General features: G+C 33.5%; 3 protein-coding genes and 1 pseudogene across 4 annotated transcripts; 3 read left to right on the top strand and 1 right to left on the bottom strand.

The window, feature by feature from the left end:
- The first annotated feature begins 1,045 nt into the window (after positions 1-1,045).
- RBCX2 (Chaperonin-like RbcX protein) lies at positions 1,046-3,626 on the top strand. Its single transcript, XM_007014997.3, has 5 exons — positions 1,046-1,681; positions 2,467-2,558; positions 2,741-2,798; positions 3,015-3,080; positions 3,196-3,626. The coding sequence occupies exons 1-5, from the start codon at positions 1,343-1,345 to the stop codon at positions 3,316-3,318; spliced, it is 678 nt and encodes a 225-aa protein (XP_007015059.1). The 5' UTR covers positions 1,046-1,342; the 3' UTR covers positions 3,319-3,626.
- A 3,709-nt stretch (positions 3,627-7,335) lies between these two features.
- Positions 7,336-10,271, top strand: LOC18589842 (putative disease resistance RPP13-like protein 1 pseudogene; annotated as a pseudogene).
- LOC148760972 (putative disease resistance protein At3g14460) lies at positions 10,189-11,271 on the top strand. Its single transcript, XM_088809718.1, has one exon. The coding sequence runs from the start codon at positions 10,189-10,191 to the stop codon at positions 11,269-11,271; it is 1,083 nt and encodes a 360-aa protein (XP_088665844.1).
- A 547-nt stretch (positions 11,272-11,818) lies between these two features.
- Positions 11,819-18,783, bottom strand: LOC18589841 (ARM repeat superfamily protein). Of its 2 annotated transcripts, XM_018127666.2 has the most exons (9): positions 18,270-18,782; positions 16,231-16,953; positions 15,451-15,546; positions 15,289-15,372; positions 14,257-14,491; positions 13,994-14,154; positions 12,659-12,937; positions 12,389-12,574; positions 11,819-12,066 (listed from the first exon to the last, which is right to left on the bottom strand). In XM_018127666.2, exons 1-8 carry the CDS (start codon positions 18,642-18,644, stop codon positions 12,524-12,526), a joined length of 2,004 nt encoding a protein of 667 aa, XP_017983155.2. In that variant the 5' UTR covers positions 18,645-18,782; the 3' UTR covers positions 11,819-12,066; positions 12,389-12,523. The 2 variants fall into 2 exon arrangements, with proteins under 2 accessions (XP_017983155.2, XP_017983156.2); XM_018127667.2 differs by lacking the exon at positions 15,289-15,372 and having other exon boundaries at positions 18,270-18,783.
- Between the last annotated feature and the right edge of the window lie 1,873 nt (positions 18,784-20,656).

Genomic DNA, 20,656 nt, shown 5'->3' with positions numbered 1-20,656 from the left:
ATAAAATCATGAACCACTATAAAACCCATCAAATATGCTTTAACTGTTCTTTCTCTCTGAGCAAAATCGCTACCTGTAAAAAGCAAAATCATTATTCATTGCCCTTAAGAACCCTAAGATCCATTATATAAAAAAAAAACAAAACAAAATAAGAAAGAGCTTGATGTCATCTCTGCGAATTGGATGACAAGATAAATATAGTTGAGCAGAGAGAGAAATCAAGATTTAATTTTGAAAATTTTATCTGGATGGCGGGAGAGAGAAAACTGAAATCATTTTAATTTGTCTGAAATTGTTTAATGAGTATTATTTTCAAGTCATATAAAAAATTGATCAAAAATAATTAAAATTATAAAAAATATACTTTTGAATTGGACTTATGAAGAAGATTATTTTTCATAATTTTTTCAAATTAATATATAAAAGTTATTTTAAAAAACATTTCAAAGTGATTCCAAATAATTTGAGATTTCAACTGATTTGATATGTGCGATGACTCAAATTCAACTTGATCCAACTCATAATAATACAATGATTAAATAATTGAAATTCAAATTGATTCGATCCAAAATAATATAGGACTCGATAAAATTCACAATCTAAAATAATTTAGTTCAATTAGTCCAATTGAAATATAATTCCAAAAATAGTTACATGCATATATCCTTACATGCTTAAATTTTTTAAATAATATTAGTCTATACAAGCATGAATCCAAATTTTCTTTCTTTTTGCTTAAAGAAAGAAAGAGTAAATTTCATGGCAGCCTTATTTGACGGTTTAAACTGCACGTGGACTAGAAATCAGTTACCGCCCCTGTTGGAAGATGGAAAGTTGGAACAGAACTCTTTTTAAGTTGATTGGGGTTTGATGAATTTAACACGTTTAGACACCAACTAGGTTCACACAAGTGGCAAAGACCAAAGAGACCCACGAATTTGGGGCAACCGTCCACCTGGTTGTTAAATCCTTTACAAAATAATGAACTTGATTTTGTGTTTTTAACGCTTTTTTCTTTTTATTTTGTTTTGGCTTGGAGAGTTTTGGACCTCAAAAACTGTCTGGTTAACCTTCTTCAACTGCCCTTTCAAAGCACCACATTCTTCACAAGTTCCCTTTGCACCCAACAGGCTTTCCATTTATTTTCCATTCTCCTCTTTCCTTGTTCATGAATCTTTGACTTCAATCTTCAAACTCCCATCATTTTCTCTAGTGGGTACCTTTTGTTCTCTTAACTACCTTCCAATATATAGAAAAATAAAGCCGGCAAAGCCCTGATCAGGTTATTGGTGTTTTTGAAGCTTTCAACTGTTGTTATTTTGAGCTCAGTTCACCAAGGAACATGGTGGGGGCTTTGTCTGTGATGGGTTCATCTGTTATAGACTCTCATACTGGTCCATGTTTGTGCTTGGATGCATTGCCATCCACCAACATGAACCTGAAAGGTGGTGGGGAATTGGTTTTACAAAGGAATTCAATGAAAAGAAAGCATGTGGCAAGGCCAGGGTCATTGGAGTTAGGCAGCTCTTTTGTAGATTCGTGGCAGGACTGGAGGTTGTCAGGGAAAATGATTCCAGGTATTGTGAATAGGTGTTCAAGGAAGCAGCGTAAGGACCGGAGACTTGTGGTCGTTAACGAGGTAGCAGGGCAGTATGAAGACAGTTTTGAGGATGTTAAAACGGTGAGACTATTGCATTAATTTCTGTTTTTTGTTTTTTGTTTTTTGTCTTACTGCTATGAGGCAACATCTCATTGGAAAAGTTTTGGATTAATTACATTCAAGAGATTTTTCCCCTTCTTTTATGGATAATTTCAGTCCAGAAACGTGGGCATTTCTCTTATGTTAGGATTGGGCATCTGTTAGATGAATCGAAGCATTGTTGTTTCAAATGTTTGATGCTTAGAACTATGTTTACTTTGGCTAAATGTATAGTTAACCCAATCATAATGGCACTTAAGGCTTTGGTCATAACAGGGATGGAAGTTGTCTTAATTGGAAATCCTTAACAACATCGTAACATGGACTTTGACCCCTTTGGAGAAATATAATCCAATTTTTAAAGAATTATTAGGATACTCATAAAAGTTGTTGCAGCTAATTCAGACTCTTGAATATTGCAGACCCTAAGATATGATATTATGCAGATCAGTGTCCTAAAGACAGAACAATGATACGTTCTATGGGAAAGTGTGTTGAAAGTAACTGCGCATTGAGAGCCATGGATGCAAATGTTTTTCTTAGTAGTTTGTTTCTTAATAGTAAATATGGCTTTTGCTTAAGGATAACTATAGTCAATTAGTCGTCCGAGTGAAGCAGATGAAGGGAACAAACAATCTGTCAAAGAGCTTAATTTAATTTCGATTTATCTCCAACTGATAAGCCCAGGCCTTAGCCCTTGTAATGCATATAAGTTTTGTTAAATCAGTCAAGGTTACTTTTATATGACTAAGATTTTCTGCCTGCAGCAATTACTCAACTATTTCACATACAAAGCGGTGAGGACTGTTCTTAATCAGCTCTATGAGATGAATCCACCTCAATATACATGGTTCTATCAGTAAGTGGCATTTTTACTATATTGAAATTCAAATCCAGCTTGAAGCCTTGAACCTAGCCAATCAAATGACTCTTCTTTGAATACATATCATCGGCTAACATCATCAACAGAATGTAAACATGAAGAAAGATATCTAATTAACTCTGTTGTATTAAGTTCTGCTTTACTCTTCATTTTGGCAGGTTTGTTGCAACAAATAAGCCCAGTGAGGGCAAGCGTTTCATCCGCATTCTTGGGAAGGTAGTGCTAAAGAGTCTTGTTTTGCATTCTTTTTGTTTCCAGGAAAATGTAGGTCAAGAATCTTTTCACTCTAAAACTGTACTTAACTAGCTTAAGACAGCAAATTCCTCCTGAAACTTTAAGTGACACAGCTACAATTACAACCTATAACATATCAGACGTAACATATATAAAAAGACAGAAGAGAGTTGATTCATCTTTGGCACTGACTGACAGGAGAGGCAAGAGCTTGCAGAAAGAGTGATGATAACAAGGCTTCATTTGTATGGAAAGTGGGTTAAGGTAATGGAAAAACATGTCTTGCAAGGTTTGTTTAGCATTTGATGCAGAAAAAAGGCTGAAAGAAATGGAAATACAAATCTTTTGATCCCTGTGTGTTATGTATGTTTTGGAATAGAAATGTGACCATGCTCAAATATACAAAGAGATTTCGGATGAGAACTTGGAATTGATGCGCGAGCGGCTCATGGACACTGTGGTTTGGCCCTCAGATGATACAAACACAGAGAAGATTGGCTGAGGGCATATCCCAAATTCCTTTCTGATTTTTTCTGGTGTTGTTAGTGGCCATAGGTATCCTTTCAGTAGAATCAAGGAGTTTGGGTCCCAAAGAATTAATGTTGTTACCTATATTTTTTATTCACCCAGCTCATTAGCATGATTGAGCACTGTAAATTATAGACTGTACATAAAAAGTAAAGTACCCATCATTTCAGATGGTTCTAAAGGATGGAACTCAAGCTGGGTTTGCCTATTCAACTGTAGTGGGCTAAAGCTGAAGGTAAGTGTAATAATTACAATGCCAAAATCATAAAGATGTCTTGCTAAGTATATTTCCATAATTTTTTTTTTTTTTTTACCAAGTAGGTTCTTCCTGTAAAACAGGGACTTGGCTCCACTGCACCTCATCCAAACTGGATTTGATCATCATTGGCAAGAATATTTCCTTAGTTAGAATTTAAGATTTTTAATTTTTGAAAATAATAATAATATTAATAATGTAGAAATGATTACTAGTTTCTCTAATCCAATAAACTGGCCCTATTATGACTTTGATTGGTTAAAAATATTTTTAACTTGCATTTCTTATTGTTTTATATTTATTATTGATAAAAATATTTTTTAAACATTTTTGAATGAAATAATTTGTAAATTTATGTTTTATAAAATTTAATTCATTAAATTGTTTAAAATGATAAAAATCAAACTTAAAAAACTTTTATCAAAGATAAAAATCAATTATTACAATTCAATTGGAACAAAGAGAATATTGTAATCTTTTGACTTGGCAAATGTTTAGGGTTATATATTTTGGTGAGTAAGAGTTGGGACTTAACCTTACTATAATAGCATATTTGGTTGGGGGAATAGCTAAAAATATTTATTCTTTCGTTTGGTTGCTAATTATTTCAAAGAATAGTCATTTTTCTGAAATCTTTATTTTCTAAAATTACCGAAAATCGAGAAATACCTATACCAACTCTCATCGTATTTATTTTTTCATAATTGAAGAATAGCTTTTGAAAATGATAAGACCAAAATATTCTTTACAAGTTTAAAAAATTACAACCCTACCTAAATAAAAACATTTTTTCTCTCTTTTCCTCTTCTCCCTCCGTTCCAGCTTTCGCCTTTTTCTTTCTTTCTAATCTTCCACCCACCATCGGAGGGGGCATTAGCAGTAAAGGTGATGGTAGAGGTAGTTTTAGGATAGGATCTAGAGCTCTTTGTCCAGATCCAACTGAGAAAATGCCAAATTTAGTGTCTATGATTAGATTTGGTTGACGTTTCCCAACCAGATTCTCGTAGTCGGATTTGGCACTTCCTAGCCATATTTGGCCACTAGGAGTGCCAATCTAGTGCCCTAGTGGCCAGATTCGATCACAAGGAACGCCAAATAAGTGCACCATTGTGCCAGCCACATCTCTAGTGGTTGATCAAAGGAGAAAAGATGAAAAGAAAAAAAAGAAAAAAATTAAAGTAAAAAATTTAAGTTTTTAATTATATATTATAAAAAATAATATTTTAAATTTAAAAATTAATTAAAACTATTAATAGTTTAATCACATTAATATTTAAATTATAAATAAAATATTAATATTTAAATTATCAATTATTAACATTTTAAATAATTTATAAATTATTAATATTTAAAAAATAAAATAAAAATAAATAATCATATATTATAATAAAGAATAACTCCCACCCTCAATGAATAAGTTGCCAATAATGAGAAAAAGAATAAGAAAAAATATATATTATAATAAAAAGTAAATTTATTTTTTTATCCTCTATTTTTTTATTATTTCAAAATTATTGTTACCAATTAAACATTACAATAAGTCATAATAACAATTTTACCTTATTCCCTTTCATCAACCAAACTAAATAATAATATTTCCATTCGATTTCTCCTGTATTCTATTATCAGAATATCTACTCTATTTCATTTCATTCTATTCTATGAACCAAACATATAATAAAGTTATAATAAAGTTGTCTACGAGCCTTCAAGTTTGGATGGTTAACCGGACTCTTTTACATGTTTAATTTTATTTTTGACACCTTTTAGGTCTCTAACCTTACATCTTATTTATTTATTATTTTTAAAATTTAATAGACAACCATTTGGTGCTATGCCATGTGTATCGTGGTCTTAGAATCAAGATTTTATTAGGGAATCATTTGGTTCACGAAATAAAATTGATGAAGAATGGAATAGTTATTGTGTAAGAATATAAAACTTATTATATAATTTAATTCATAGAATGAAATCGTCGTTTTGATATTATTTTAATATTTACTTGGTAAAAGTAATTTTAAAATAATAAAAAAATAAGTGATAAAATGATAAAAATACATTTTATTATAATTTAATAAAATTTTTGAGATTTTTGAAACTCATTATCTTTTGTAAATATTTTTTATTCAATTATAATATAATAATAGTTTAACTATGCTATTATTAACAGATTAAGACTTAGTATTAAAACATTAAGGTTTAATATTAAAATATTATCATATTTTTTATTTTTCTCTTTTTTCATTTTTTTCTTTTAATTTATAATATTTATTAATAATTTAATAATTTATTATTAAAATACTCATATAATTTTTTATTTTAATTTTTTTTTTTCTAAATCGTGAATGGAGGTGTCACCGGTGCAATGGAGAGCCAAATTAACACTTCTCGCAACCAACCAACCATTGTGACGACAGTGAAAGGAAGACAAGAATAAGCATTTGGACGATATCGAGAGACAGAGGACGATATCGACTACAGTGGTAGGATATGCTTGAACAGAGAAGATGTGAGAGGTGGATGAAAAGAGAGAGGGAGGAGAAGATGAGAAAAAAAAAAAAACCTTTTTACATGGCAGGGTTAGTAATAATCACACTATATAAGCATATTTATTTTAGGCTCTATTCTTTGAAATTCAAAATAGCTAATGGGTTTATATCTACTATTCCAACCTCACATTAAAAATAAATAAATCATTTTCCTCGACCAAGCATGTCGTAACTGGTTGCCCATGAGATCTTATTTTTATTCCTTGATAACCCATTGAGGTCTAATATTACTATTATGCTTTAAAAACCATGTATTTGGAAAGTGTTATCAGAAATTGTTATGAAGAATTATGGTTTTTAAAATTTTTTTAATGCTTGGCTTATTGTGAAAAAATGTTATGAAAAGGTAAAATGTCTAAAATGAATATATGATGTTGGAAAATAAAAAATAAGTCAGTTTTTTTTATATTTTCAAGTAATTTTCATTAAGATGTATAAGAAAATAAATTATTATGAAATTTAATTTAAAAAATACACAAAATGATAATTTTTAGATTTTCTAAAGAATTCAAAGTTCAAATTAAAAATAAAAGGTTAAATTGTACTCTATTCAAATAGTGGATTTAGTCCTTATACAATAAATTAATTCTCTACATTTTTTAAAATTGATAATGTTAGTCCAATAATTAACAGTATTAGGATTTTTCTGTTAATTGTGTTGACATGGCACTTTCTTGCCAACGTGGCATTAAACATGATGATGTTTTAATAACAACATGACAAATTTTTTTTTATCTATTTCATAATATTCTTTTCACTGTTTTAAATTTTGAAGCACACAAATTTAATTTTTTTTAAACTGAAAAAACACAAATTCAATTCTTGTTTATCTCACAATATTTTTTTCCTAAATCTTAAAAATTTGTTTGTATTTTTATTTTTTTTGCAATTACGTTTAAAATCATTTATTCACATTAGATAATTTCATGTTTGCATTTATAGAATCTATATTAGTGCTTGTCAGCATTATTATTGTATCACTCGTTAAATACTACATTATTATTGTCATGTCATCAAATTTAATATCACATTAATAAAAACTTGTCACGTCAACACAATCCTACGCAATATTAAATAACAGAAAATGTTCAATATATTAAACTGATATTATTAATTTTGAAATTAAAGAAATAAATGTCATTAAAATAAGAATGAGTAAACATTTTCCACAATTAATACCTGAACTTGTTTAACTACCACCTCTTGATTGATTCCGAAAGTAATGTCAAAGAGCACTATTGAAGCATTGAAACCTTACAAGCCTTTTGACACATTCAACAAATTTTGCTAGATTTCCTGTCTGCAAACGCAAATCACTTGTTTTCTCCTACAATTCTTCGAAAGCATGGCTGCTGAATTGGTGGGTGGAGCTTTCCTATCTGCTTTTCTTCAAGTTCTGTTTGATAGGATGGCTTCTCCTGATGTCCTAGACTTCATCAGGGGAGAGAGACTCAACCGCCAACTCTTCCAGAAGCTGGAAGCTACCTTGCTGTCTGTCAACGCCGTGCTCGATGATGCAGAAGGGAAGCAGATTGTACACCACAATGTAAGGAAGTGGCTTAACGAGCTTAAAGATGCTGTTTATGATGCAGAGGACCTCCTGGATGAGGTTGCAACTGAAGCTTGGCGATGCAAGCTAGAAGCTGAATTTCAATCCAGCACAACCAAGGTAAGGAAGTTTTTCTCTTCTCTTAATCCATTCAATATGAGAATTGAATCTAAGCTGCAAGAGATTCTTGAGAGAGTTGAGTATCTTGAAAGACAGAAAGATATCCTTTCCCTAAGAGAAGGTTTTGGGGAAAAAAAATTGAGAAAGTTACCGGCCACTTCCTTGGTGGATGAGTCCAGTGTTTATGGAAGAGATGATGATAAAGAAGCTATAATCAAGTTGTTACTGTCAGATGATTCGAGCAGAGATGGAGTAGGGGTAGTTTCTATAGTTGGTATGGGTGGGATTGGTAAGACCACCCTTGCTCAAATTGTCTACAATGACAACAGAGTGAAGGAATTTTTTGACCTCAAAATATGGGTTTGTGTTTCAGAAGATTTTGATGTTTTTCGAGTGACAAAAGCAATTCTTGTGGCAATCACTTCTCTGAGTTGTGAGGTTGAGGAACTTAATTTGCTTCAGGTCAAGCTGACAGAGTGTTTAATGGATAAGAAATTTCTGCTTGTCTTAGACGATGTTTGGAATGAAAATTATGTCCATTGGGAGGCCTTAAAGAGACCTTTAACTCATGGAGCCCAAGGAAGCAAGATCATTGTCACAACACGAAATGAAAGTGTTGCATCAATTATGCGCACTGTTCCAACTTACCATCTGAAGCAATTAGCAGATGAACAATGTTGGTTGTTATTTGCAAACCATGCATTTGATAACATAAATTCCAGTTCACAAGTACCAAACCTGGAAACTATTGGTAGAGACATTGTGAAAAAGTGCCGTGGCCTGCCTTTGGCTGCCAAAACAGTTGGGGGCCTCCTTCGATCCAAAGGAGATGTCACAGAATGGCATAACGTGTTAGAGAGCAATATGTGGGATTTACCAACTGGCGATGGCAACATTCTTCCTGCTTTAATTCTCAGCTACCATCACCTTCCTTCACATCTAAAGAGATGCTTTGCATATTGTGCTTTATTCCCAAAGGATTATGATTTTGAAATTGAGAATCTGGTCCTGTTATGGATGGCCGAAGGATTGTTGCCTCAACCTAGAAGAAATAAGAGTGTGGAAGAAGTGGGGGTCGAATACTTCAACAATCTTCTGTCAAGATCATTTTTCCAACAATCAAGTTGCAATGGAAAGTGCTTTGTTATGCATGACCTCATTCATGATTTAGCCAAATTTGTATCCGACGGGTTTTGTTTGCATTTGGAGGTCGATGATTCTAATGAAATCCCAAAGACAGTTCGTCATTTTTCATATGTGAGAACTGGTTTTGATGATTTCCAAAAGTTCAATGCCTTTCATGAAACCAGGTGTCTGCGGACCTTCCTACCTATGAAACGTTTTTTCTGGGTTGAAATGCTACCTTATGAAGTATATCATGATCTATTGCCAACATTAAAATGCTTACGGGTGTTATCTTTGTCCAAGTATGATAATATAAAAGAGTTGCCTAGTACAATAGGAGAGTTGAAACTTCTCCGCTATTTGAATCTGTCTTGCACTGCAATTGAGAGACTACCAGAATCCATCTGTTCTTTGCATAATTTGCTGACACTGTTATTAGCAGATTGTGGTTCGCTCAATCAGTTGCCCACCCAAATGGGAAGACTCGTCAACTTACGTCAGCTTGATATTAGTGGGACACTGAGAATAAAAGAGATGCCATTACAAATGAGTAGATTGAAAAATCTACAAGTACTATCTGCTTTTATTTTGGGGAACCATAGTGGATGTAGCATTTCAGAGTTGGGGGAGCTCCAGCAACTTCGAGGCAGGCTAACTATTGTCAATCTTCAAAATGTTGCCAATCCTAGAGATGCTTTGGAGGCAAAATTTAAGGACAAAGAGCACCTTACTGAGTTAGTACTGAAATGGAGTGGTCATACTCTTAGTACATCAAACGAAAGAGATGTACTGAGCATGCTTCAACCTCATATAAACTTGAAAAAGCTATCCATTGAATCCTATGGTGGCACAAAGTTTCCTGATTGGTTAGGGGATTGTTCATTCTCAAATATAGTGTCTTTGCGGCTTAGCCATTGCAAATACTGCTTCTTCTTACCACCACTTGGGCAACTACCATCACTCAAAAGTCTCTTTATCATTGGGCTTCATGCGGTTGAGAGAGTTGGAGTTGAGTTCTACAGAAACAGTTCATCTACAATTAAGCCATTTAGGTGTCTTGAAGTTTTATGGTTTGAGAGGATGTTGGAGTGGCAGGAATGGCTTCCCTCTGAACAAGATGCTGAAGGAGGACATTTTCCATGTCTTCGGGAGCTTCATATACGGAAATGTCCCAAGCTAAGTGGGATGATGCCTAACTACCTTCCTTCATTGAGAAAATTAATGATCATTGATTGTCGGCAACTCATGGTTTCACTTCCACAGGCTCCAACTATCTACGAATTGCATTTGGGATATTCAAATAAGGTACTTCTGAAGAATGCTCTGCCTGGCCTGCACAAGTTTACGATTAGAGGATGCAACACAATAGAATCTCTACCTGAAGGGATAATGCATAGCCTTTGTTTAGAAGAGTTGAAAATCGATGACTGCCCATCTCTTCTGTCCCTTCCTCAAGATGTTGTGCTTGCCACTTTGAAAAGACTAGATATCATGAAGTGTAAGAGACTAGAATTGCCTGCGTGGTCAAGTTATGCTTCCCTTCAAGGATTGTTGATATCATACAGCTGCTATTCTCTAAAGTCCCTCCAGCTACAATTATTCCCAAAGCTTACTCATCTCATTATACGGGGGTGTAACCTAAATTCCCTTTCAGTTTCAGAGGGGCCTAATCAGGTTCTCCCATCTCTCGAGTTTCTGAAAATCAGTTTATGCCCAAATTTTTTGTCATTTCCAGTTGGTGGACTGCATGCTCCCAAACTCAGATGCCTTGAAGTTTCTGACTCTGTGGATCTTAAGTCACTGCCTGAAAAGATGCACTCCCTTCTCCCATCACTAAGGTCATTGCAGATACGTAACTGTCCAGAACTTGAGTCGTTTCCTGAAGGTGGTTTGCCTTCCAATTTGCACTCATTATTTGTTTCCTTTTGTAACAAACTCGCTGCTAGCCTCATGGACTGGGATTTGAAGAGGCTCTGCTCTCTTAAAGTATTAAGCATCCAGGGTAAATGCCAAGGTATGGAGTCTTTTCCAGAGGAGGGTTTCCTGCCTTCAACTCTTACATCTCTCCACATCCTTGAAATTCCCAACTTGAGATCACTCAACAGCAGAGGACTCCAGCATCTCACCTCTCTCCAAAAGCTCGAAATTAGTGGATGCCCTCAGCTTCAATCTATGTCAGGTCCGGAGCTGCCTGAATCCCTCTCTGTTTTACGAATTGAGGACTGTCCTTTGTTGAAGCAACGGTTGCAGAAAAACAAGGGAGAAGATTGGCCCAAGGTTGCTTTTGTCACCGTAATAGAAATTGATGATGAAATGGTCATGTCATGAGCTATATATCCTTTATCAGTTGTTATTTGAACACAAGTTTTTCACTTCACCTTAGGCACTTGAAATACACTTCATATAATCTCATTTCTTTAAAGTGCAACTCGCTAACATAATCACTGTCAGCACAGCTAGGGGTATGTTGATTGTTTTGGAGTGAGAGGGGATTTGTGCTGGTTGTGATGTTTCAGGTTGAGCTGGTGTTTTTGTCGGCTGTTTTATTGATGTTGTCTGGGCTTTGCTCTTGGGGCGGTATTTTCTTTGTTTGGAGTCCGCTTTTGGTGTATGTACGAGGGTGAGGACTTGTTTTGGTGGTGTTGAGCGACTTGGTTAACGGCAACAGCAGAAGCAGTTTATTTCCGAAATGGTCTTTGACGTAGTTGCTTCAACACTTGCAGCAGCAGACATTTGCTATACATATGCTTGAGAGGTGGAGAGAAGAAAGCATTTACTGTAACAGTCTCAGCGATTTTATTTCACACAACTCAAAACGAGTGCTAACAAAGTTGCCAACTAGTAGCCTTTCTTAAGTGTATGAGTTGGAACAAACTTTTTGAGGCTGAAAACAACAAAGCTTTTCATTAAGTGATACACTATTTTGACAGGAAATATCTACAAGTTCTCATGGTACACTGTTTCATGTACAATGCTCAATTGATACATACAAAAAATCGACACAAAATTTATGTATCCTTCATATTTTAAACGTAAAACTGACATTCGGTACCCAAAAACAACGAGGCTCCCACACTGCTCCAACTGGGACAAAAAAAATACACTGAAAGCAATGCATTGTGCCTGCAAAACAAAAGCATTGCAAAGACGAGGATTTAGCCATGAATCGAATAATTTGTAAATCCAATACACCCATAACTGTGAAGTGATAAGAGAAATATTTGACTTCAAAACAATCTTAAAAATTCTAGTAAGTTAAAATGCAACTCCCAATGGGAACTTTATCCAATTTGACCTTTCATATTTGGAACTGGAGCAGGGATCAGCCTTCCAAAGCAATACATGCATGTATAACCCATTCAGACTTTTATGATGGAGCACTTGGCAGAGTCCGGTTCTATGACCATAATCAATTAAAGCAATTAAAACATCAACTAGAACTCACCATTTTGTTGCAAACCACAGAAGAAAGCCTTGACAATTTCTTACAAAAAGATGCGCTGAAGACTAAAATTGATTAACAAACTGCCTCAAATCTCTTGCTTTCTGGTGTTCAAGTAATGAAGGAATATGAACATATTTAATTGTCCCCAAAAGCCATAGATTGCCCTAGCACTGTTCTCACTCGGAGCTGTTCCACAAATATTGATATTAGGTTAATCAGAAAAGTGAAAAAAAAAAGGAAAAAGAAGCTCCAAAACATAAATTTAATGACCTTAACATCAACACATGGATCATTAACCATATTCTTTATTTGAGAAACTATCCCGGCATTGCGCAGTTTTACAAGCCGGCCAAATGCACCAGGACTTGATCGACAAGTAAGATTCACTATTGTCCACACAGTTGCTGTACGTAGCTGGCTATCATTACTCTGCAAAAAATTAATCATAAAAGATTGATTCTTGTCAACCATTTGTGGAAAGAGTTGGTGCATTACTGCCTCCTTGTGAAACTCATTCCCGCTCGCCACATTGCATAGTGCATACATTCCCTACATGGCAAAGAATTTTATCATACACTAAAAAGAGAAAATTACATTTAACACAGTATTAAATTATAGTTTTATCATACAGTTTTACTCCTGCAATTTAATTGTGATAATATGTATTTATGACCTCTAACATCCTTAAGCTGTCCACTTCAATACAATGTCACAGGACTATTATATGGAAACCAAATAAAATCTCGAAAGATATTTGTTAGAAATTTATAATTGTTGTTGCCCTTGAACAAAGAAAAAAAAAAGAAGACAAATAATCACATTTATAACTAGCTATTTAGATGTATAGAAACCATATTTCAATAGATGAGAAAGAAGTCCTCGAAACCTAAAATATGTAGCCAATCCTATATGATAAGCATCCACTTATATGCTGATTCATAACTTATTAGAAAGAACTGGCATAATTTAAAAATATATACTATAGCAGAATGAGCTTTCCAATCATTAGATGGAATAATATAAAAATAAAATAACATCATTCAAAAGTTCCGGCAAGTTTTCAACATCCAACAAGCCAACTATCAAGTTTGCAAAACTTCTTCTCTAATGGCAATTTTTCAATGTATTTCCCGTAATCAAAGTAGCATAAAATTTGACCCTTGAATGAGCATAACTAAAGGTGTAGATCTTGACTGCAACTAAGGGAACTTTCTCCTGGTTAAGGATGCAGTACAATCAAATTGAGATCATCATTCTAACCATGTATGCAAATTTGTTAAATTTTAACTGCAAAAAGGATTAGTTACAATTATTATTCCAAAACAAAATTTGTGCTTCCAAATATCAAAGTAGAATAAAAGTGGACTTATTAAATGAAAAGGGCACAATTAGATATGTAATATCTTGACTGCCCTATAAAGAAATCTCTCTTGGCGAAAGAGACAAAATTGAATGCTAGATGTGAGATTTTCATTCCAAAAGCAATTTCAAATTTTAAATTTTAAAACGATTGAAATTCCAAACGTTATATCTGTTGTTAGTGCATTTTGTCACTATTCAAACAATAAGTGCACTCTGAACTAATTATTTTCCTTGATTTCAAACCTGTATCCCTATTTCAGCTTTCACAGTACTCTGTAATTGTCTTCCAATGGCCCCTAATATAAGACCATCTTCAGCAAACATAAACTCAACTGAGTTTATACATCCATCAACTAGATTACGAACAAGGGCCAAAGCTTGCTCCTGCACAGAAGGCTCTGGATCTGCAAAGTAAATGCACATTAAGAAGTGTCTTGATTTGAACTTACATCACCACATAAGCTAAAAAACAACCTGAAGGATTGCAAGTAGACAAATCATATTACCACAGATAAGGCTTGATAATAATGATGCTGTCAGCTCTGAGAAAACACTTTCTTTTAGCCTGTTGTCTGCTAGGAATACAAAGTTCTTCAAAGCCCACAAAGCATTAGACCTAACAGCTGATTCCATTGATGTTGCTAACTGAACCAGCTGTTTCATCCCTCCACATTGTACAAAAATACACTTATGTGTTGTAAAATCAACCACTACATTGCTAATAGCGCCAAGTGCAGCCACCTGGAAACAAAAGGATTCAATGGCAAGTGTTAATATCCACCTAATTCATAAGCTTCGGGATCTGTTGGAACAAGATGGCTTAACATGTAACATATAGACAACATAATTGTAGGACAATTAATATGAAAATTAATCTCACACAAGGTGTTTTCATAATGATTAATTTTAAGTTGATATAAAACTGAATACAAGCATATAGCAGAGGTTGAAGCAGTCTTTCAGGTCAAAAGATAACAGCTTCCGAACTTTACAAGATCTCCATAAGATTTACTTCTAATAATCACCAAAATGCACCTTGATAAACTTTTGGAAAATAAAAAGAGAAAAAAACAGCAAAACACCAAACAGCCCATTCACAAGCCATACAGCATCAAGCACAGGAAAAGCATCAGGCCTTTCTGGCTTCTGCTGCCACCTAAAGCCCATGCACATTAACATGCCAAGCCAAAACTGGCTACTAAACCAGATCAAACCCAATTAAATAAAAAAAGGAAATATAAGTTAAGTATATGCCATTATACTTTAATTAAATTCGGTTAAACCCAACATATTTTTTAAAATTAGGTTGACCTAACAGATTTTAATTCAGTGATACATTTTAGATTCAACTGTCTTCGTGTGCTCAGAGATGTCAGAGCACAAATATTAACAAGAAATTCAGATTGCTCAAAATCCGATGACAACTTATATTGCGAAATGAACCTCCTGCAATACCTTTCCTTTTTGGGTTTTCAAGCAGACAGTGCAGATTTTACCTAACAATTATCCAATTCCAATTTTAACAGCTTAATTCATACCTGGACAGAAGTGGAAGGGTCAAGAAAAAGCTGAACCAAAGGAACCACGACCATTTCATTAATAAAATAGCCTGCACTCAAATTCTGAATTGGCATTTCATAAGCTCTATTTGCATTAAATATCAAAACTAATACTGCAAAACTGTTACCCACATTACAAACCTTGATTGATCGAGTGACACTTTTCAAACATATACAAGCTGCAGTGCGTACATCAGCACTATCAACGGTTAGTGCATCAGTTACCAAATTCAACACCTATAATTATGAGAAAACATTAGAAACTTTGATGTAGTTGATTATTCACACAACTAAGAATCTCCAATAAGATTTGCTTGAGAGAGTGTGCCCTTGCATTTAAAGAAAAAATGCCTGAGTGAGTGCATGTTAAGAAAATTACAGTAACATCTGCTTCAAGGGAACACAGCAAAAATACCAATAATAAGAAGCTTTCTTAATCTAAGTTATAACTTTTCACCACACATATAGAATAACCATAAAAAGGAAATTGAAACCTGAAGTGTCTAATTGTGAGATGAGATCTACTTGGGGCTAGGAAGGGATTCCATTATCTAGTACTTCATTTTATATTTTATAGAATTGTAATCTTTACATATATTTGGGCTAGTTTAGATTATTTACGTTATTTTTATTAATTGGTATTTAACTTCTTTTTCAAGTATTAGGGTTTTGGGTTTAGTTATGAATATTTATGTTATTTTAGCTTCAAGAAAGTTCAGATTTGTGAATTATTGATATTTTCGGCATATTTGAGTATTTGTTGGTAAATTCAGATTATCTCTAGAGCGTTTTAAGTTTTAGAATACTTTTTCTACATCATTTAGTGCGTTTAGCTCTTTTCTAGATTTGTGACAATCAAAAGCTAAACATGAAATTACAAACAATTAATCGTGCATGTTAATAATTTGCATGGAAACAAACCTGCAATGAGAGGAACTTAGACCTGCAACTCTCCAACTTTGAGCACATATCAGCTAATGCAAGCAATATTCCTTCATAACGTCTGGGATGCAATGAGCCTTTTTGTAAGTGGTGATGAAGTTTATCAATTGCATTGGCCTCAAGAGCTAGTTTTTGAAGATCCTCTTTCTGTGCTATCAAACTGGAAAAGGAAAAAGGAGCCTCGTCTCCAACTTGACCAGGATCATCAAGAAGCTCAATTAAAATATGTATCAATTTAGATTTGATCCCTATATCTTGCAAGAGGTTGGGAGAGGTGCTCCTTATGACAATCAAGCACATGCAAGCAAGCAATCTTGTACGGGGGTACCTATCCTTTAATAAATCAATAATAGAACCCAAAGGTCTTTCGATTTCAGGTCCCGCAAATTTCGAAACAACTTCAGAATTATTCTTAAATATTGAGGCTAAAGACTCTAAACTAGCATCTTTCTGACTTAAAGAACCACATTCAAGAAGACTATTCAGCCTCCTCAGAATACCAGCATCAAACAGCGCTTTCTGCTCTAAACTAGTCTCACAAGAGTTCGTGATTATACTTGCACCGAGTCCACTAACATTTTCATTTTCGCTATTCAGTAGTGAGATAAGGAACTCCATATTTTTCTGTTGAAGGAAATCATACTTTGGGGCCAATTTTGATTGGTAAATCATTCTAAGGGCGCGAGCACCAGCATCTACCACCTGAAGAAAAGCAATGCCATAATACTTATTAGAAAGTACGAGAAATGCAAAAAGGAATTAAAAACTCAAGACAAGCTTAAAACTAGAGTCCTCACTTTCTATGCATTACATGAGGATATAATTGAAAAGGTCAAAAGGGATAAAGAATCTTTCCGAAAGTCTCAAATCTGCCTGGTAAAGGAGAGGCAACTAATCACCCCACCACCTCAGGAGCAACGATGCTGCAGCACATTCAGAAATAGAAACTCTATGGGGGTAGCTTAGAGCTCTGGAAGATTCTTTGAACAAACCAAGCATTGATCTTTGCGGTAAGATAAAATAAACAGATAAGTATAAACAGAGGACTCAAAAGTGTCACCAGCAATGGTTAAGATAATGAAACTTGTTTGATAAGGTTTAAGATGAATGAAACTGGCATAGACTGTACCAAAGCACACCAGACTCGCAAAATGGTTGTATACGGATACAATAACAACAGATACAGTTTTTTATGAATTGGAATAGACAGAAAAGATAATCATATGCAATCTCACAAAGTTCAGAATTGAGAAGGCTTAGATGAATCAAGTGGACAGTTAATAGTTATAGTTAATGCCTTAATCTTACATAAAAAATTTGGTCTCTTTTCGAAAATCCCATATCATGATTTCTTTCTTTCCTTTCAGCAATGAATCTTAATCTTGTCAGTCGAGAGAAACTAAGACTTAAAATTTTGGAAGCAAATTGACGGAGCATGCTAGAAACTATTTCCAAACACAAAGTTACTACAATGTCTCCACGTGATTGGTTATGGTATGACAAATTTTTAACACCCAAAAGAAAACAAATATAGCCTCCATTACTGAATTACACTTTGCCCACCATTTCTGATATCTTAAAAGAAACAGCATATTGAATTGGTACGTCATAATGATCTTTGGCAGAGACATTAGCATCTTAACTGAGCAAACAGAACTATATGCCTCATTTAGGCAAAAAAAGCAATAAATATGCTATACAATTTAAACAAACACATTAAATCTAAATTCAAATTTCTCTTCCTTTTTTTTTTTTGTTGCCAGAATTTCTTAATAAGAATTAGACCACGAAACCAAAATACACAAGAGCAATTTTATTTAATTTTTGTAGCAACTGAAAACAAATTAACAAAACATTGATTCTAGATGAAAATTAAAAATTAAATGCATCAAATAAACAGAAGCAAGAAGAAATTTGATAAATTTCAAAGTTTTGAAATCTCTTGTTATTATTCCATCAATATCCCAATTCGATCCAAAAGTATGACTATTTAAAATTAAAATAATATTAATAATCACCTTCTCATTAGAATTCGAGAGAAGGCGCAAGAGATTGGGGAAGGCGCCGGCGTCGAGCACGGCTTGGACACCGGCGTCGAAGCCACAAGCGAAGCTACCAAGAGCCGCGGCTGACTGGACTAGAATGTTGTTAACATTATTATTGACGTTGCAGTTGTTGTTGTTGCAGTCGATGACGTCATCAGCTGAATCGGCTAGGATGCCGGCGACGGCGGGGACCGCGCCGAGCTTGAGGAAGGAAAGCTTCTTGGTACGATTCCCGATTATTTGGTTTTTAACCTCGCGAAGTGCCCTGAGCTTGACCTCTGGCTCGGAGGAAGCCAACCGTGAGAGGAGCTCGCTCGGCCGGTGGTTGTTGACGGTGGCGCTTGGCATGACGGTGGAGGTGGAGGTGGCGGTGGCGAGCCCCTCGAAATTATTAATTTATAGAAACGAATTTTTTGGAGGATTGTCAGTGGTGTTTTTTATTTTTGGTAAACACGCTCATTTTAATTTCCTCCAACTCTTTTTTTTTTTTTTAAAGTAACAAATTGAGTTTGCAAAGTAATAACAAAATAATAAGTTCACTCGCATCTGGGTGAATAGCTAAAGTATAAAAAATCAATACCTACAATTAAAATCAAATCATATATATTTTTATATTATATATAAATATTTTTCTTTATTTATCAAATAAATCTATTTAATAATATATTCAATTGGCAAATCTATCAAGAAAAACTTAAGGAGAAAATAAAAAATTATTTACTTATCTAAATAAATTAGAAATTTAAATTTAAATCAATTTATTAACTGCTCTTAAGTAGTGACAATATATTAACTTTTATTTAATTATTTTGCCTTTATATACCAAATGTATTCTAAAAAATAAAATTAGGAATAATAAAAATAAACGTATGTTAACCGTTAGACCAAACGTGAGCAAGTATTCAAATCTTGAACCTTATAATATTCTATGGAGGGATAACAACCATTAGCCCGAACATGGCTTTTCTTTTATTTTACTTATAGCAACTTTATAAAATTTAAATTTATTAAAAAAAGAATTTAATAAAGTATCTATTCATAATTTTATGCTATGAAATACAAATTTGAAGTTATCAAGAAATATAATAAAAATCCTGTGTCTTATGTATGTCCATTTAATTGTAAATAAAAAATTAACACAATTTATATCAAATTTAAAATTCAAATATATTTTTTTCAAATTTAATTTCCCAAACTCAAGTTTATAATTCATTTTCTCATTTATATATTTTAACTTCATTAAGCTCGCTTGGCGTTGGGATTAGGCATGGAATTTTAAATTTGATCCCAATCTAGTCCTGTTAGATTATTATATTAATAAATAATATATGTTTTATTTAATTTTAATTCTAAAATAGCTTGACTTTTAAAATGATAGATCCGGCCAATGAATACCTCTTTGCTTTGTATGCCTCATATTAAACCAAAAAAAATTGATTTTTAACTAACAGTAATGCACAATTATTTAAAATTGATATATATACACAAAAATGTGTGTACAAATGTATATACTGCGTTACAATTAAGTAATGTGAGTTTGCTTTTATCTAAAACCTAAAAAAAAAAAAAACACAAAACAAATTAAGAGAAATAAAGGGTCCAACTTAGGATTATTTGGTGATTGACATAAACATGAATAGGGATGTCAACGGGGTAGGGTACCCTATAATTTTGAGGTACCCGAACCCTAACCTTATAAAAAATTAACTACTTTAATCCTATTAACTACTCGAATAATTTTAAAATTATCATCCTAATTCTAACCCTATTACATTTTTACTACCCTATAATTAACCTAACCCGTTTAAAAACTCGATTAAATTGAAAAATTATTAAAATCTTTTTCCTGGGTAATCTAATAATTTTTTTATTTATATACATTACTGTCATCACATTGATAATTCAACTAACTATATTTTTGATATTTTTGTCAACATTTAACAAAAGAAACTATTGGTTAAGATGGTATAGACTTTGGCTGTCTTCCTTCCTTACTTGGGTTCGAATCCAATAAATATCAGTTTTATTTACTTATTTAAATAATAAAAAATATATAAACGGGTTCAGAAGCCAAACCTGAATATAACATAATCGGGTTCGGATAACGGGTATCTTAAGAGTGATACCCAAATCCTACCCAAATTCGATTCGGGTAGTGAAATCACTACCCGAACCCTTTTATTGGTTACCCTAATCTGATTTAACTAGGTCGGGTACTCGTTGACATCCCTAAACATGAAAAGGAGAAGACATGATTGACGCAAGGCCATAACTTAGTCCATCCAAACAATAAACAATAACAATAAGACGAAGGGTAAAATATCAACATGTTTTAATCAAAATTTCACATGAGTTTATTA

This window comes from Theobroma cacao, chromosome 9 (assembly GCF_053813885.1).
Source record: "Theobroma cacao isolate CCN51 chromosome 9, ASM5381388v1, whole genome shotgun sequence".
NCBI classification, from domain to species: domain Eukaryota; kingdom Viridiplantae; phylum Streptophyta; class Magnoliopsida; order Malvales; family Malvaceae; genus Theobroma; species Theobroma cacao.
The sequence above is the reverse complement of the archived record's forward strand: the minus strand, read 5'-3'. Positions and strand labels throughout refer to the sequence as shown.

What these genes read in the sequence shown, in the direction of transcription:
- RBCX2 (XM_007014997.3), top strand. Translation starts at nt 1,343, where the DNA reads ATGGTGGGGGCTTTGTCTGTGATGGGTTCATCTGTTATAGACTCTCAT. An exon ending in GTTTTGAGGATGTTAAAACG is followed by an intron (nt 1,682 to 2,466) that starts GTGAGACTATTG and finishes TTCTGCCTGCAG; the next exon opens with CAATTACTCAACTATTTCAC. An exon ending in TCATCCGCATTCTTGGGAAG is followed by an intron (nt 2,799 to 3,014) that starts GTAGTGCTAAAG and finishes ACTGACTGACAG; the next exon opens with GAGAGGCAAGAGCTTGCAGA.
- LOC148760972 (XM_088809718.1), top strand. Translation starts at nt 10,189, where the DNA reads ATGGTTTCACTTCCACAGGCTCCAACTATCTACGAATTGCATTTGGGA.
- LOC18589841 (XM_018127666.2), bottom strand. Translation starts at nt 18,644, where the DNA reads ATGCCAAGCGCCACCGTCAACAACCACCGGCCGAGCGAGCTCCTCTCA. An exon ending in ATTATCAAGCCTTATCTGTG is followed by an intron (nt 14,155 to 14,256) that starts GTAATATGATTT and finishes TTTACTTTGCAG; the next exon opens with ATCCAGAGCCTTCTGTGCAG. An exon ending in ATCCATGTGTTGATGTTAAG is followed by an intron (nt 12,575 to 12,658) that starts GTCATTAAATTT and finishes TTTGTGGAACAG; the next exon opens with CTCCGAGTGAGAACAGTGCT.